This window comes from Chanodichthys erythropterus, chromosome 8, assembly GCF_024489055.1.
Source record: "Chanodichthys erythropterus isolate Z2021 chromosome 8, ASM2448905v1, whole genome shotgun sequence".
NCBI classification, from domain to species: Eukaryota; Metazoa; Chordata; class Actinopteri; order Cypriniformes; family Xenocyprididae; genus Chanodichthys; species Chanodichthys erythropterus.
Window position 1 is genome coordinate 1,111,453 of NC_090228.1, and position 18,936 is coordinate 1,130,388.

The 18,936-nt window shown below is 32.8% G+C and overlaps 1 protein-coding gene across 1 annotated transcript in view; it reads right to left on the bottom strand.

Moving 5' to 3' along the window:
* Window positions 1-1,570: 1,570 nt before the first annotated feature.
* The window catches only part of LOC137023732 (glutamate receptor ionotropic, kainate 2), a 36,710-nt gene continuing 19,344 nt past the window's right edge, over window positions 1,571-18,936 (bottom strand). The window contains exons 5-14 of the mRNA XM_067390780.1: window positions 14,552-14,695; window positions 12,411-12,518; window positions 12,211-12,324; window positions 11,780-11,986; window positions 10,073-10,296; window positions 7,415-7,533; window positions 6,956-7,173; window positions 4,302-4,527; window positions 1,876-2,126; window positions 1,571-1,735 (exon numbers count right to left, since the gene is read on the bottom strand). Of these exons, the coding sequence (XP_067246881.1) occupies window positions 1,571-1,735; window positions 1,876-2,126; window positions 4,302-4,527; window positions 6,956-7,173; window positions 7,415-7,533; window positions 10,073-10,296; window positions 11,780-11,986; window positions 12,211-12,324; window positions 12,411-12,518; window positions 14,552-14,695 (1,776 nt within the window). The remainder of the gene's footprint in view (window positions 1,736-1,875; window positions 2,127-4,301; window positions 4,528-6,955; window positions 7,174-7,414; window positions 7,534-10,072; window positions 10,297-11,779; window positions 11,987-12,210; window positions 12,325-12,410; window positions 12,519-14,551; window positions 14,696-18,936) is intronic.

Sequence of the window (18,936 nt, forward strand, 5' to 3'; positions counted from 1 at the left end):
AACGTTGTTTTTTGGGTTATGTTCTCTTAAAGGTTCTAGTTTATGTGACAAACGTTCTAAAAACATTGCAGGGAGGTTTTTGTGTAACAAAACCAATAAGAACTTTCTTTAGTTTTTTATAGCTTTTATAACCAAAAACTAAAGTTCCACAAATGTTATCTCAAGGTTGTGTGTCACAAACGTTCTCAGAACATTGCAGGAAGGTTTCTGTCAGACAAAACTAATAAGAACTCATACAGAACGTTATATAATGGTTACAGGAACGTTTTGTTTTTTGTTTGTTTGTTTATGTTCTCTTAAGGTCCTAGTTTGTCTGACAAAGGTTCTCAGAACGTTGCAAGAATGTTTTTGTGTGACAAAACTAATGAAAACTGTCTCTAATGGTTATTTTTGGTTATAAAACTTCGTTCCTATAACGTTCTGTCAAGGTTGTGTGTCACAAACGTTTTCAGAACTCATACAGAACGTTATATAATGGTTACAGGAACATTTCCAGAACGTTCTATTTGTTTGTTTTTTTGGTTATGTTCTCTTAAAGACTCTAGTTTATGTGACAAAGGTTCTCAGAACGTTGCAATAAGGTTCTTGTGTGACAAAACTAATCAAAACTGTCTCTAATGTTTATTTTTATTTATAAAACTACAGTTCCAGGAACTTTCTCTCAAGGTTGTGTGTCACAAACGTTCTCAGAACGTTGCAGGAAGGTTTCTGTGAGACAAAACTAATAAGAACTCATACAGAATGTTATATAAGGGTTAAAGGAACATTTCCAGAACGTTGTTTTTTTTGGTTATGTTCTCTTAAAGGTTCTAGTTTGTGTGACAAACGTTTTAAAAACATTGCAGGGAGGTTTTTGTGTGACAAAACTAATGAAAACTGTCTCTAATGTTTATTTTTATTTACAAGACTAATGTTCCAGGAACGTTCTCTCAAGGTTATGTGTCACAAACGTTCTCAGAACATTGCAGGAAGGTTTCTGTGAGACAAAACTAATAAGAACTCATACAGAATGTTATGTAATGGTTACAGGAACATTTCCAGAACGTTCTCTTAAAAATTTTCTCTTAAAGGTTCTAGTTTATGTGACAAACATTCTAAAAACATTGCAGGGAGGTTTTCGTGTGACAAAACTAATAAGAACTTTCTCTAATGATTATTTTCAGTTTTATAGCCATAAACTAACGTTCAGAGAACGTTCTGGGAACCTGTCATTATCAGGCGCTCTTGAAGGCAGCAATAAAGGCAGCATATGATCATTTCTCTTCAGTGACGTGAGCATCAAAACTGATCCGTTTAAAACATTTACTTAGTTTCACAGCATCCTACGTGTCTTTCACAGAGAAAACAGAGAGAAGCAACACAGAATGAGAACACAACGCATCGCCGAACGTCAGAGAGACTGACGTCTCTGGTGTTTGGGACTCAAGATACAAGCCGATAATCGAATGCTGCTCTGTGAGGGGATGTGGTTTGCTCACGTATCCGGATTTCCACAGGAAACATCTTTGTGTCCTTCGTTTGGACGAGAGTTACAGGAGAGTCCCGCAGGATTTCGAGGCTTTTAGTCCATTCAGGCCATGGTCTCTTTCCCCGGGAGCCTCCTGTCGTTAAAGGTATGCATGTTAATAACCTCCTCTGTTTTGACGATGGCGGGCGGTTGAGGTTTCTGTTTCCGCCGCCGCTGGCATTTCAGAGACACCCTGAGCTCGTCCACCATCGCGCTGCAGAACGAACGCTAGGACAGAGAGAAGATCAACACTTCAAACCTCCTCTTCAGATCAAGCCCGTGTTATTGGTTATACTTTTAAAATAATGTGTGTTTAAATTCTGTAAACATGATTTTTCTTAAATAAACAAAGCAAGTGTTGGCGATACCTTCTCGATCTGAGCGTTCTGCTTGGATTTGTACAGCACCTCGCCGACGGCCACGAACACGGACAGCACCAGCCCGGCGGCCAGGACGATGAAGATGCCGCCGATGTTCTGCACGCCGAGCGCACTGGCCTCCTTACTCTCCTCCTCCGGACAGCCGTTCCCTCTCCACCACTTCTCCTTCATCATGTGCAGCTTGCCCTCCTCCTGCAGCTGCAGGATGGCGATGGTGATCTTGTCTCGATACGGGGAGCCTGCGGAGGGAGACGGAAGAGGGCTGAAACTCATCTAGTGAGTTTAAAACCGTTTGAAGTTTCAGCATAAATCAAGCTCTGCGTGACAAAAATATTAGAACTTATTCAGAATCTTCTCTAATGGTTATTTTTAGTTTTAATAATCAAAAACATTCCAGAGCCAAACCTTAAGAAACATTTTAAAATATGAAAGAATTAAATCATTTTTATTCTTAAAAATGTTATTTTAGTGGTAAAATCTAAATCGTTCTTTTAGTGTTGTGAGTGCTGATGAACTATATTCTTTTTTAAAGTTGTTTTGTTTTACTTTCAGTGTATAATGACTTAAATTGTAGTCTGTACCTAAAAAAAAATGTATTTATACAATTTTTTGTGTGTTGTCATGTTCACTTCAATTGTCAGTTTTCTTTATTATGTTAAATAAATAAAAAAAAGTAAAAACACAAATAAGAATAAGCAAATATAAAATATACACAACAAATAAACAAATAAATAAAAAGTAACTAAAATAAATGTAAATAACAAGTACATACACAATTAATTAATTAAATATAATACAGGTAAATAGTCAAATAAATAAATATAAAACAAGTAAATACATAAACATAAATAAATAGATTAAGGAATTAATATAAAGTAATAAAATAAATAAATATAAAAACAAAAATGCAAATAAACAAATAAATAAATATTTAAAAATAAGTAACTAAAACATAACAAAAACAAGTATATAATGATTAAATAAATACACAAAATAATAAACACAATAACCAATAAATACACAAACAAACACAAATAAAAACAAATAAATAAATAAATATAAAAACATGCAACTAAAAAATAAAAATAAAAAACAAGTTCATACACAATTCATTAATTAATTAGATATTAAACAAGTAAAAAGACAAATAAATAAAAAATAAATAAATAAATATAAAAACAAGTAAACACATAAATAACTAAATAATGAATTAATATAAAACAAGTAAATCCATAAACAAATATAAAAAACAAATACACAAATAATACATAAATATTAAAAACAACTAAAAATATTAAAAACAAGTAATTACAATAAATAAATATAAAAAATACACACACAATTAAATAAATAAATAGGTAAATAACCTATAAATACACAAACAAACACAAATAAAAACAAATAAATAAATATAAAAACATGCAACTAAAAAATAAAAATAAAAAACAAGTACATACACAATTAATTAATTAATTAGATATTAAACAAGTAAAAATACAAATAAATAAAAAATAAATAAATAAATATAAAAACATGCAACTAAAAAATAAAAATAAAAAACAAGTACATACACAATTCATTAATTAATTAGATATTAAACAGGTAAAAAGACAAATAAATAAATATAAAAACAAGTAAATACACAAACGCATAAATAACTAAATAATTAATTAATATAAAACAAGTAAATACAAAAATCCATAAACAAATATAAAAATATATTGAAAAACAAGCAACTAAAAAAAATATAAAAGAAGTAATTACAATAAATATAAAAAAGTACACACACAAATAAAAAAATAAATAGGTAAATGAATGCACAAAAATAAACACAAAACCAATAAATACACAAACATAAATAAATATAATGAGTCTAAATGATTTTCAGAGCTAATCAACATAATGACACAAATGCTGAACATCCTGCACTTCAGTCCTCATTTCCGTCTCCACGCTTCAAACATCATTACATGAGATGTATTATTTTATGAAAGCACTGATGTTATTCCAGGAATGTTTATTTTGTCCCGCAGAACGAGCGGCAGTGAGTCAGATGTAAAGCCTCAATCCGCAGCGGGACGCGTCAGATCAAAGCGTGCGAATCTCGAACACCCAGCGCTCGGCTGCCAGACGCCATTCAACGCCTATTAGCCGCGAACACAGATTCTGGAGCGAGTTTGCGTGTCGTACGAGTCTGAAGCATGTGTGCGCTTAACAGGATTACCCAGATGGGAGTGGGAAGAGGATTTGCACAGATAAAGATGGATAAATATTTCCTTTTCTATTTTCTCCACCCCCACACAACTCCTTACAAGATATTAATGTTTATATAAAGCCTCTCGTCAAGAGCGCTCAGATCATCTGCTGTCGAACGGGAGAATCATGGGAAATGAAACTAGATAAGTCTGTTTTACCCATGGGCGTTCCCACGCCGTACGCCTTGGAGTCGATGAGGCCTCCGACCTGCGTGAGGTTACAGTTGCGCTGGGTGACGAACTCGATGGCCGTGGACTCCATCAGGAAGGCGTAATCGGACGTCAGCACTCGATGGATTCCCTCCTCCACGCTCTTCACTATCACTGACTGACGACGGCTGTTCATGAACTCCCACATCTTATCGTACGTGGAGATCTTGGTTTTCTGCAGCCGCAGAGACACAGATTACTCTCAAACACTTAATATTCAGAAATGTTATCCACATAATGACACATAATGTCTTCTGCAGAGCTGCTTTACAGCTGAAGTTCATAATTGATGAATTCTGCAAGATTGATATTCAACTCAAATTAATTAAAATGTACCTGAATTGAATCAGCATTGAACTGGATTGAGCTGAATGACTCTTTTTGTTTGGTAGAGCTGCTTTATAGCGGAATTGAATGTTTCAGAATTGATTAATTTTGCAAAATTGACTCTGATATTCAACTCAAATTAATAAAAATTTAACTGAATTGAATCAGCATTGAACTAAATTGAGCTGAATGACAATATGCTTTATAGATGAATTGAATGTTTTATAGCTGATAAATTTTGCAACATTAAAACGGTTGTTGAACTAAATTGAATAAAAACTTCAGTGAATTTTGTTGAATAATGAACTATTGTCTTCTGCTGCTTTACACCTGCAGCTGCTTTACACCGGAAATTGTTTAATAATTGATGAATTTTACATTGACACTGATATTCAAGTTGAAATGAATCAAAATTGAACCAAACTGAATCAATATTGAAATGAATTGAGTTGAATGACTCTTTTTGTTTTGTAGAGCTGCTTTATAGCTGAATTGAATGTTTCAGAATTGATAAATTTTGCAACATTATAACTGTTATTGAACTAATTTGAATCAGCATTGAACGATTACGTTGAATAATGACGCTATTGACTTCTGAATAAAAATGGAACAGAATTAGGTTGAATAATAACAATATTATAGAGCTGCTTTACAGCTGAATTGAATTTTTCATAATTGATTAATTTTGCAAAATTGATATTCAACTCAAATTAATAAAAATTTAACTGAATTGAACTAAATTGAGCTGAATGACAATATGCTTTATAGATGAATTGAATGTTTTATAGTTGATAAATTTTGCAACATTAAAACTGTTATTGAACTAAATTGAATCAGCATTGAACTGAATTGAGTTGAATAATGACGCTATTGACCTCTGAATACAAATTGAACAGAATTACGTTGAATAATGACAATATTGTAGAGCTGCTTTACACCTGAAATTGAATTTTTCACAATTGACAAATTTTTCAGCTCAATTTTTTAACTGAATTGAATCAGCATTGAACTAAATTGAGCTGAATGACAATATGCTTTATAGATGAATTGAATGTTTTATAGCTGATAAATTTTGCAACATTAAAACGGTTGTTGAACTAAATTGAATAAAAACTTCAATGAATTGAGTTGAATAACGACACTATTGTCTTCTGTAGAGCTGCTTTACAGCTGAATTGAATGTTTCAGAATTGATCAATTTTGCAACATTATAACTGTTATTGAACTAAATTGAATCAGCATTGAACTGAATTGAGTTGAATAATGACACTATTAACCTCTGAATACAAATTGAACAGAATTATGTTGAATAATGACAATATTGTAGAGCTGCTTTACACCTGAAATTGAATTTTTCATAATTGACAAATTTTTCAGCTCAAATTAATAAAAATTTAACTGAATTGAATCAGCATTGAACTAAATTGAACTGAATGACAATATGCTTTATAGATGAATTGAATGTTTTATGGTTGATACATTTTGCAACATTCACACTGTTGTTGAACTAAATTGAGTAAAAACTTCAATGAATTTTGTTGAATAATGATCTATTGTCTTCTGTAGAGCTGCTTTACACCGGAAATTGAATTTGTTTAATAATTGATGAATTTAAAACACTGACACTGAAATGAATCAAAATTGAATCAACAATGAACTGAATTGTGTTGAATAACGACACTTGTCATTATATTGCTCTATAGCTGATTTAAATGTTTCATAATTGATAAATTTTGCAATATTATAACCTTTATTGAACTAAATTGAATCAGCATTGAACTGAATTGAGTTGAACAATGACGCTATTAAGTTGAATAATGAATATTGAATATTGTCTTCTGTAGAAATGCTTTACACACTGGAAATTGAATTTGTTTCACAACTGATAATTTTTACATTGACACTGATATTCAAGTTCAAATTAATGAAAATTGAACCAAATTGAATAAAAAAAATTCATAATTGATGAATTTTGCAATATTAACGCTGTTATTGAAATGAACTGAATAAAAATTGAACTGAATTGAGTTGAATAATGACATTGTCTTCTGCAGAGTTGCTTTACACCTGAAATTTAATTTAATAATTGATGAATTTTACAACATTGACACTGATATTCAACTGAAATGAATCAAAATTGAAACTAAATTGAATCAACACTGAACTGAATTGAGTTGAATTGTAGAGCAGCTTTACACCTGAAATGTTTCTGCTCTGAATCACTCTGAACTGTATGAAGCGCTACAGAAATCAACGCGAATCTCCACCTGCAGTACCTTAAAGAAAGTCATGGTGGCGCCGTCCTCCACCAAGCCGTAGAGGATCTTGGTTTGCTTGGCCAGATCATCCGCCGAGTCGATGGGCGACTCCATGCGCTCCACGGTCAGGAAGGCGGCCAGGTTTGCCGTGTAGGAGGAAATGATGATGAGCGTGAAAAACCACCAGATTCCTCCGACGATCCTGGTGGACAGAGCCTTCGGCATGAGCTCCGACCCTGACGAGAGAAAAAACGTCAAGATATTTTCTTCCCTTGGGATTTTAAATTCATATTTCAATCATTTAAAACACGTTCTCTGATGACGGCTGATGGTCACATGACATGCATGTAAACAGATCAAATAGAACACGATTAAAGATCAGAAAACTCTGAACAAACACAACTTCAGTTTCATGAAGACCTTCATTAAGCTCTGGTGTAGCAGCTCGGCTCCAGCAGGAGGCGCTGAGGGACTCACCTTGCCGCATGAGCGCTCCGACACCAAACCAGAAGCTGTTGAGCAGCGTGAAGTTATTCTCCACCACGTCTGAGTCGGGGTTGCAGGGGTGAGGGTTATACCACTCGTACGGACTGAACCTGAGTGTACAAACTGACGTATTTACTGTCACAGCACACACACACACACACACACACACACACCCTCACATCAACACACACACCAGACATTAAGACACTACAGGCAAAACACTACAGCGTTTTATTCATTTCTGAGACAAGATATTTTGGCAGCATTTGTGGCACACTTTCATCTGAACACTGACACTAACATGGACAGATATCAGCTGATCAATCACCACACAATCCTCACAGAGCAGAACGACAACAAGTGTTTATTTTCTGATCTACTGACGCTGCTTTTAGTCATGTTTCTCTTTCTATGTCTTTGTGTGCGAGTCTGTTTGTTGTAGTGTGTGTGTGTGAAAGAGAGAGTGCGTTTTAAATTAAAGTTCTGAATGATTTAAAACAAGTTATATGACATTATATAATTATTGTGCATTATTTCATAGATCCCGTCAGTCCCGACGGCACGCGTGTGTGACGCTCCAGGAATGTCTGTGTGTGTGTTTGGGATCTGGAGGGACTGGTGTGTGTGTTTAGAGCTGAATTGGGGCTTTTCTAATCAATACAGCAGTTGAAAACGTCAATATTACAATTACAGAGCCGAGCGGAAACTCAATGACTTCCAGTTCAACAACACAAATAAAGCTGGAATCATCAGGCCTCAGGAGGAAACTTACCCAGAATGCCTCACTAACACACTGTGCATATTCCAAACTAACTTAGGTGACAGTCGTGGCTTTTCTTTCGTGTCGTCTCGCCAATAACATTAAACATCGACGCCGAGCGTAAAAACCTGCGGGGCGTTTGAAACGGCATCAGCGTCCCGGAGGTCTTTAGATCAGGAAACTGATTTCATTAGTGTCACGAGACCCGCTGTGAGATGTGGCCATAAACTGAGAGAGATATTACAGAGAGAGACACTCATGAGAGAGGATGAAGGTGGGAAGTAAGTGATTATGGGATATCCAGAGGGTTTAACAGACACACGAGGAGCTGACGCTCAGTCACAGGAAACGCTGCCGATTCTGGACGTCATTATTTCACTCTGGTTTAAAGTGAAGTTTGTCTTCCTCAGAACATCAACATCATGTGCAGAGCTGAACTCGCTTGTACTGTAAACATCACGCCTTCACTACATGAGTGTGTGTTTATATATAGATATATTGAGAAAATGCAGAATTTGGGTTATTTTTATATATTTTATATATTTATTTTTCTTGCCAGTAAATATAACAATTGGCTGTAAATAATGTGGTATGGAGCAATTATATTTATTTTATGTTTCTTGCCACTAAAAACAATCACATTGGCTGTAAATAAATATATTATTATTATTATATAATATGTTTTTTCCCTCTTGACACTAAATATAACAATATTCTCTGTAATTAATGTGGTGTGATGCAATTATATTTATATTTTATATTTATTAAATTTGCCACTAAATATTATAATATTGGCTATAAATAATTCAGTGTGGTGGAACTATAATTATATTTAATATTTTTTTTTACATTTTTTTGCCACTAAATATAACAATTTTGGCTATAATTAATGTGGTGTGATGCAATTATATTTATTTTTTATATTTATTTTATTTTTTTTGTCACTAAATATAACAATTTTGGCTATAATTAATTTGGTGTGATGCAATTATATTTAGTTTTAATATTTATTTTAATTGTTTTGTCACTAAATATAACAATTTTGGCTATAATTAATGTGGTATGATGCAATTATATTTATTTTTAATATTTATTTTAAATGTTTTGCCACTAAATATCATAATATTGGCTATAAATAATGCAGTGTGGTGCAATTATAATTATATTTAATATTTATTTAAAAAATGTTTGACACTAAATATAACAATTTTGGCTATAATTAATTTGGTGTGATGCAATAATATTTATATTTTATATTTATTTACATTTTTTGCCACTAAATATCATAATATTGGCTATAAATAATGCTTAATTATATGTATAATGTATAATTATATTTAATATTTATTTCACTTTTTTTTTTAATAAATATAACAATATTGGCTGTAAATAATGTGCTGTGGTGCAATTATATTGATATTTTATATATATTTAATTTTTCTTGCCACTAAAAACAACAACATTGGCTGTAAATAAATACATATATTTTTATTATTATTTCGCTTGCTACTAAATATATAGAAATATTGGCTATAAATAATATGGTGTGATGCTTTTTTTATATATATATATTTTATTTTCTTATTCTTGTCTCTAAAAACAGCAACATTGACTGTAATTAAATTGCTATATATATATATATATATATATATATATATATATATATATACACACATATATATCATTATGCTTGCCAGTAAATATAACAACATTGTTTGTAAATTATGTGGTGTGATGCAATAATATTTCACAAGTTAGGCTACTGAAATCTCATGTTTTTATTAAACTGCAGAGAATTTGAGACACACGGCCCCGTTTCCTGAGAGCGAGGATGGATGAGGATGAAGACGGACGCGTGGTCAAACACTGACGCGAGGGTCACATGTTACCTGGCTATGACAAACAGCACACAACTGACACCCAAGCAAGCCAGTAGAATATACATCCAGATATCAGGGGAGAGAGGGTTGAGGAAGGAGAAGACGCCGGGGTTGGTGCCGTTGGGTTTGCGGTACAGGATGCTGATGCCCAGGGTCATGAAGGGTTTGGAGAAGTCAATCACCTTCTCTCGGACGTACGTGATGGTCAGCGGCGCCACGGCCAGGTCTGCTTTCTGTCAATCACCAACACAACAGTTAACAGTGTTTCAAACTCATCCGGACACTTTATTAGCCAGAAAATCCTTTCCTGGTCAAAATCACAAGAACACAAAACAAGGGTTAGACTGAGGTTTCAAATGGGATTATGAACGTAAAGGCCAGCGAATTTAAAATCCGTGCGCGGGATCAAACCGAACGTGTGGCGCGGCTCGCGGCGCTGGAGAATCTGATCATTAATTCATGTTGAGCATGTCCCTCGATCGCTGTCATCTCCGGTTCTTACACACGAACAAGCTCAGACTACAGCGTCCGTTAATAAGACCTCCGGAGACACGCGGGCGGCTCCCAGAATCTCCAGACGGATCTCGGCTTCTTTTCCAAGTGAAATCACTTCAGAGTTTCTCTCACACTAGTGACATGTTGTTTACTCATATGATGATCACTCACTGCTATTAACTAAAACTTCAGTGTAAAAATATCAGTGTTCATTGAAATAAAGCTGAAATAATATTTAAAATTTATTAAAAGAAATTTAAAAATTTAAAAATACTTCTGAGAAAGGAATTCATGCTTATAAATTTTAGATGAAACAAACTAAATAAAAAAAAAATAGAAATAAATTAAAGTGAACTGAAGCACTAAAATTACTAATTGGAAATTAATAAAAACTAAAAATGAACTTAACAAAATAAATAAATTAAACCTAAATAGAAATATTTATTAATAATAATAATAATAATAATTTGTTAATTAAAATAAGGCTGAAATAAAATAGAAATATAAGATGAAAAAACTAACAGGAAATAAATAAAAACTACAACTAAAATAAATATTAATTAAACCTAAATATAAATATTTAAAGAAAAAAATAGTAATAATGACAAAAACAATTAATTTTGTTAATTAAAATAAAGCTTAAATAAAATATAATATAGAAATATTAGATGAAAAACTTAAAATAAATGAGTTGACAACTGAAGGACTAAAATTAATTAACAGGAAATAAATAAATAACTAAAACTATAATAAAAAGTAAAAATTAAACCTAAATAGAAATATTTAAAAATAATAATAATAATTTGTTAATTAAAATAAGGCTGAAATAAAATAGAAATATAAGATGAAAAAACTAACAGGAAATAAATAAAAACTACAACTAAAATAAATATTAATTAAACTTAAATATAAATATTTAAATAAAAAATAGTAATAATGACAAAAACAATTAATTTTGTTAATTAAAATAAAGCTTAAATAAAATAAAATATAGAAATATTAGATGAAAAACTTAAAATAAATGAGTTGACAACTTAACAAAACTAAAAGTAAAATAAATATAAATTAAACCTAAATATAAATATTATATTTTATTATTTTTACTACTAATAAAAATGACTAATGAAAATTAATAAAAAATGTAAATGAAAATTAAAAACTAAAAATAAAAGTGAATTCAGAATATTAATAAAAACTGTAATATCGAACAGTTTTACTCACGTGATCCATGAGCTCGCGGATCATGCCGTTCCACTGGCCGGTGCTCTCCTCGAACGCCCCGTATTTCCCGTCCTCCACTAACCGGATCTCGTAGCGGAAGCCCAAGATTCCCGAAAGCTCCCGAAGCAGGTCCACACAGAATCCCTCGAAGCGGTCGTTTCCGTACAGGGGTTTATCCGACTTCTTAAACATGACGTACGGCTCCTCCTGAACACACAGACGGAAGAAACAAAACATCATCGTGTTTATTAGTTCGTGGATTTTTTCAAAGTGAGTTAAAAATCAAAGCAGGAAAATATTAGCTCATCCCAAAAGGTCATTTTTAGGTTAACTGCTCAAACAGCAACATTACACACTGAAGATGAAAGATGAACATGGAAAAAAGCAGAGTAGGTGTGTGTGTGTGTGTGTGTGTGTGTGTGTGTGTTTACCAGTATGGTGGACACACGCAGTGATTTGTTGGCCAGCGAGTCTGTGATGTTGGTGATTTTACTCTTGTGATTCTCTGTCATGTTCAGTCCACGCGGAGGATCCCACGTCCCAATCTGTGCAAGAAACACACACACACATGCATGAATGAACTCATATACACTTAGTCGTGCATGAAGTACACACACACACACACACACACCTTCTCGAGTCCGTTCTCTTTGAGACTGATCACGTCCAGGTCAAAGTCTGTCCTCAGGCCGTTGGTTTTGTTGAAGAGGATTCGCCCCGTCAGTCCGTCCCATGATGCCTGCGGAGACAAACACACACACCACAGGCTTTATCACACATTTACACACACACACGTTCACAAGCATCAGAGACATCGAGGGTTTACTGACGCAATCAACAGCAGAAGATTCTCATCTGAAATGATTAAACATGAACTGCAAACACATTATTTCACTAAAGAGCCTGAAGAGAATCAAATTATCCAAATTCATCATTATTCTGTAGCTGTGAGATCATTTCTGTCCCAGTGTTCCCTAAAAACATGACAAAATATACTTTCGTGCATTTAAAACAATTCTCTCTGTTTTGGTCAAGCTGTGTATCTAAAGGCTATTGTTTTTTTTTGTTTGTTTGTTTTAAAGGACAAGGCATTTAATATTTCTCAATTTCAACAGGAAATATAACAATACAGGAAAGAAAACTTCACTTGTAAAACTAATAAATAAATGATAAGTATTATCTTAATTAATATAATATTAATTAATTAATTAATATTTCTTAATAATATTTTTAAAGCTAATTAAACTCACTAAATATATATAATATTAATTAATAATATTTTTAAAACACATTTATATATTTATTTATATATATAATATTAATAATTATTATTTTAAAAACATTAATTAATAAATTAAACAAATTATTATCAAATTAAACTAATTAAATATATATACACACTGTATATATATTAATTAATAACAATAAAAACACATTAATAAAGTAAACTCAAATTACTATCAAATTAAATATTTTAATTTAATAAATAAATGATAAATGATAGATAAATGATATATATATATATATATATAATATTAATTAATAATAATTTAAAAACAAAAAATAAACTCAAATTATTATTAAACTAAACTCATTTTATATATATATATATATATATATATATATATATATATATATATATATATATATATATATATACACACTGTATATATAATATTAATGAATAATAAAACACATTAATAAATTAAACTCATTAAATAAATATATATATATATATATATATACACACACACACACACATATTTAATTTTAATTTTATTATTATTTTAAAAATTAATAAATTAAACTCATTATATATATATATATATATATATATATATATATATATATATATATACATATATATATATATACACACACACTGTATATATAATATTAGTTAATAATAAAATATTAATAAATTAAACTCATTCAAATAATTCTAATATATATATATATATATATATATATATATATATATATATATATATATATATATATAGATACACACATACACATTTAATTTTATTATTATTTTAAAAATTAATAAATTAAACTGTTAACTGAAATGTTATTGAACATTTCAGATTAATCATTTTTACTGTTGTATGTCATTTAACTGGATAATTCAAATAATTAATAATGAAATAATTAAGTCAAATTGCAAATAATTTAAAATTAATAGTTTTACGATGAATTTACCTAATTTTTTCTATTCATATCTTTAGGTATAAATGTGAGAGATGCATCTGGAATGTATCTGAATAATTTTTGTTTTTCTTTTAATATAATTCGGTCAATAAGTTATAAGGTGAAGTTTCACATTTACAGCAGAGTGTCTTTCTGTGTGAATCTTATTGTGTGTATTTCTCAGGCCTGCGAGTGAAACGTGTCTCTGTTTCTGTGAAAGACGTATTGTTCTTCACTTCAAAGACGGAGAGAAGACTGCAGGTATGAAGTGTCATTTTCCCAAATTACCCACAATGAGACCAAAGATCTGAGGAGAGACGCACAAAACACTGTCTGAATCTGAACATGATTGAGCCAAACAAACACCTCGATATCGACATACAAACAAACACACCTGCAGTGATTTATGTCTGAAATGCAAACACACACTCTTCCCGCTGACACTGACTGAACTGAGACATGTTTAGCATGTGCATGAAACACTCCACTGTAATTAGATCTAAACTCATAATTTCAGCTCACTTTGAAACAACACAGATGTTTGTAACAGTGACAGTTCCTGATATGTGTGCATGTTTGTACCTCTTTGATGAGGCTGATGAATCGTCCACCGAAGCGCCAGGGTTTGTGTCTGTTGCACTGCAGTGAGCTGACGGTGATCTGCGGCGACTGCTGGACGGCCACAGCGACCACATGAACCGCGTCGTACATGAGAGCGGCGTCCGTCTGAAACACACACACACTCTCTAACATCTGATCACAGACAGAGAGTCTCAGTCCTTCAGTCTCTTCATCCGCTGTGTTTGTATCTGCTGTTTTCTGTCCTTGAGCTCAAACAGACGTGTCATTAATCACAGACCAGCTGTGATTGTGTCTGTACCTGAGCACCTGTTATACACAGACATCTGATGGCCTTGTCTCATACATCTCATCTCATACAATGCTTTTACCAACTTTTGGGTAAAAAAAGCAGTTCTTGACTATTCAGAATGATTTCTGCCGATACTGATTATTCAGAATGATTTCTGCCTAAACTGATAGTCGATTATTCAGAATGATTTCTGCCGATACTAATAGTCGATTATTCAGAATGATTTCTGCCGATACGATAGCCGATTACTCAGAATGATTTCTGCCGATACGATAGCAGATTATTGAGAATGATTTCTGCCGATACTGATAGTCAATTATTCAGAATGATTTCTGCCGATACAATTATTCAGAATGATATCTGCTGATAGTCGATTATTCAGAATGATTTCTGCCGATACCGATAGCCGATTATTTGGAACGATTTCTGCCAATACCGATAGCCAATTATTCAGAATGATTTCTGCCGATACAATTATTCAGAATGATTTCTGCCGATACCGATAGCCGATTACTCAGAATGATTTCTGCCGATACGATAGCAGATTATTGAGAATGATTTCTGCCGATACTGATAGTCAATTATTCAGAATGATTTCTGCCGATACAATTATTCAGAATGATATCTGCTGATAGTCGATTATTCAGAATGATTTCTGCCGATACCGATAGCCGATTATTTGGAACGATTTCTGCCGATACGATAGCCGATTACTCAGAATGATTTCTGCCGATACGATAGCAGATTATTGAGAATGATTTCTGCCGATACTGATTATTCAGAATGATTTCTGCCGATACTGATAGTCAATTATTCAGAATGATTTCTGCCGATACAATTATTCAGAATGATATCTGCTGATAGTCGATTATTCAGAATGATTTCTGCCGATACCGATAGCCGATTATTTGGAACGATTTCTGCCAATACCGATAGCCAATTATTCAGAATGATTTCTGCCGATACAATTATTCAGAATGATTTCTGCCGATACCGATAGCCGATTATTCAGAATGATTTCTGCCGATACGATAGCCGATTACTCAGAATGATTTCTGCCGATACGATAGCAGATTATTGAGAATGATTTCTGCCGATACTGATTATTCAGAATGATTTCTGCCGATACTGATAGTCAATTATTCAGAATGATTTCTGCCGATACAATTATTCAGAATGATATCTGCTGATAGTCGATTATTCAGAATGATTTCTGCCGATACCGATAGCCGATTATTTGGAACGATTTCTGCCAATACCGATAGCCAATTATTCAAAATGATTTCTGCCGATACAATTATTCAGAATGATATCTGCTGATTGTCGATTATTCAGAATGATTTCTGCCGATACCGATAGTCGATTATTCAGAATGATTTCTGCTGATACTGATAGTCGATTATTTGGAATGATTTCTGCCAATACCGATGGCCAATTATTCAGAATGATTTCTGCCGATACAATTATTCAGAATGATATCTGCTGATTGTCGATTATTCAGAATGATTTCTGCCGATACCGATGGCCAATTATTCAGAATGATTTCTGCCGATACAATTATTCAGAATGATATCTGCTGATAGTCGATTATTCAAAATGATTTCTGCCGATACCGATAGTCGATTATTCAGAATGATTTCTGCCGATACTGATAGTCGATTATTCAGAATGATTTCTGCCGATACGATTATTCAGAATGATTTCTGCCGATACCGATTATTCAGAATGATTTCTGCCGATACCGATTATTCAGAATGATATCTGCTGATAGTCGATTATTCAGAATGATATCTGCTGATACCGATAACCGATTATTCAGAATGATTTCTGCCGATACTGATAGTCGATTATTCAGAATGATTTCTGCCGATACAATTATTCAGAATGATTTCTGCCGATACCGATTATTCAGAATGATATCTGCTGATAGTCGATTATTCAGAATGATATCTGCTGATACCGATAACCGATTATTCAGAATGATTTCTGCCGATACTGATAGTCGATTATTCAGAATGATTTCTGCCGATACAATAACTGATTATTCAGAATATCTGCTGATACCGATAGCCAATTATTCAGAATGATATCTGCCGATACCGATTATTTAGAATGATTTCTGCTGATACTGATAGCTGATTATTCAGAATGATATCTGCTGATACAGATAGCCAATTATTCAGAATGATATCTGCCGATACCGATTATTTAGAATGATTTCTGCTGATACTGATAGTCGATTATTCAGAATATCTGCTGATACCGATAGCCAATTATTCAGAATGATATCTGCCGATACCGATTATTTAGAATGATTTCTGCTGATACTGATAGCTGATTATTCAGAATGATATCTGCTGATACAGATAGCCAATTATTCAGAATGATATCTGCCGATACCGATTATTTAGAATGATTTCTGCTGATACTGATAGTCGATTATTCAGAATGATATCTGCTGATACCGATAACCGATTATTCAGAATGATATCTGCCGATACCGATTATTTAGAATGATTTCTGCTGATACTGATAGTCGATTATTCAGAATATCTGCTGATACCGATAGCCAATTATTCAGAATGATATCTGCCGATACCGATTATTTAGAATGATTTCTGCTGATACTGATAGCTGATTATTCAGAATGATATCTGCTGATACAGATAGCCAATTATTCAGAATGATATCTGCCGATACCGATTATTTAGAATGATTTCTGCTGATACTGATAGTCGATTATTCAGAATATCTGCTGATACCGATAGCCAATTATTCAGAATGATATCTGCCGATACTGACAGTCGATTATTCAGAATGATTTCTGCCGATACGATTATTCAGAATGATTTCTGCCGATACCGATTATTCAGAATGATATCTGCTGATAGTCGGTTATTCAGAATGATATCTGCTGATACCGATAACCGATTATTCAGAGTGATTTCTGCCGATACTGATAGTCGATTATTCAGAATGATTTCTGCCGATACAATAACTGATTATTCAGAATATCTGCTGATACCGATAGCCAATTATTCAGAATGATATCTGCCAATACCGATTATTTAGAATGATTTCTGCTGATACCGATAGCCAATTATTCAGAATGATATCTGCCAATACCGATTATTTAGAATGATTTCTGCTGATACAGATAGCCAATTATTCAGAATTATTTCTGCCGATACGATTATTCAGAATGATATCTGCTGATAGTCGATTATTCCGAATGATTTCTGCCGATACTGATAGTCGATTATTCAGAATGATTTCTGCCGATACAATAACCGATTATTCAGAATGATTTCTGCCAATACAATAACCGATTATTCAGAATGATTTCTGACGATACAATAACCGATTATTCAGAATGATTTCTGCCGATACAATAACCGATTATTCAGAATATCTGCTGATAGCCGATTATTCAGAATGATTTGTCGATGCCAATAGTTTGATTTTCTTGAGGAAAAAAAATTCCCCCAACTAATACTGTAAACTATGCTCATTTGATACATTACTGTAATATAAGAGGTTACAATTAACAACAGAACCCAAATTATTATATTCCATTGCTATTTATTTTCAGATATAGTAATAATTATTATATTTTATGATTATTATACGTTGCGATTATTGGATGGGAGGCACTACAAATAATGTCTGGTGAAATTTTTGAGACAAAATTCAAGGACAAAGTAATTCCTCACCATTCGAGTCCTTTAAGAAAATGACAACAGTGTTATTGTGCTCCAGATGAATATAATAGTCAGGGTGAAATGTTTGTCTGATGACATTCACACATCCAACACACACTGAGAGCATCACAGAACGACAGCAGCACATTTACCGCAGTGACACTCAGAACAGTCGTGAATCCAGTTATTTAGATGCGATAAAGACGTCATTGTGTTTGGAAACACTCACACACTCACAGTCAATGTCAATACATGTATTTTCACTTTTATCCCTCACAGGCAGGCAATGCTCAGACTAAATAAAACTCCATCAGATGCTGCAGATCGGTTGTCACGTCTCTCAGGTCGACTCAGTCACAGGAAACACAAGAGGACGCTTGTTTACTACTGAATAA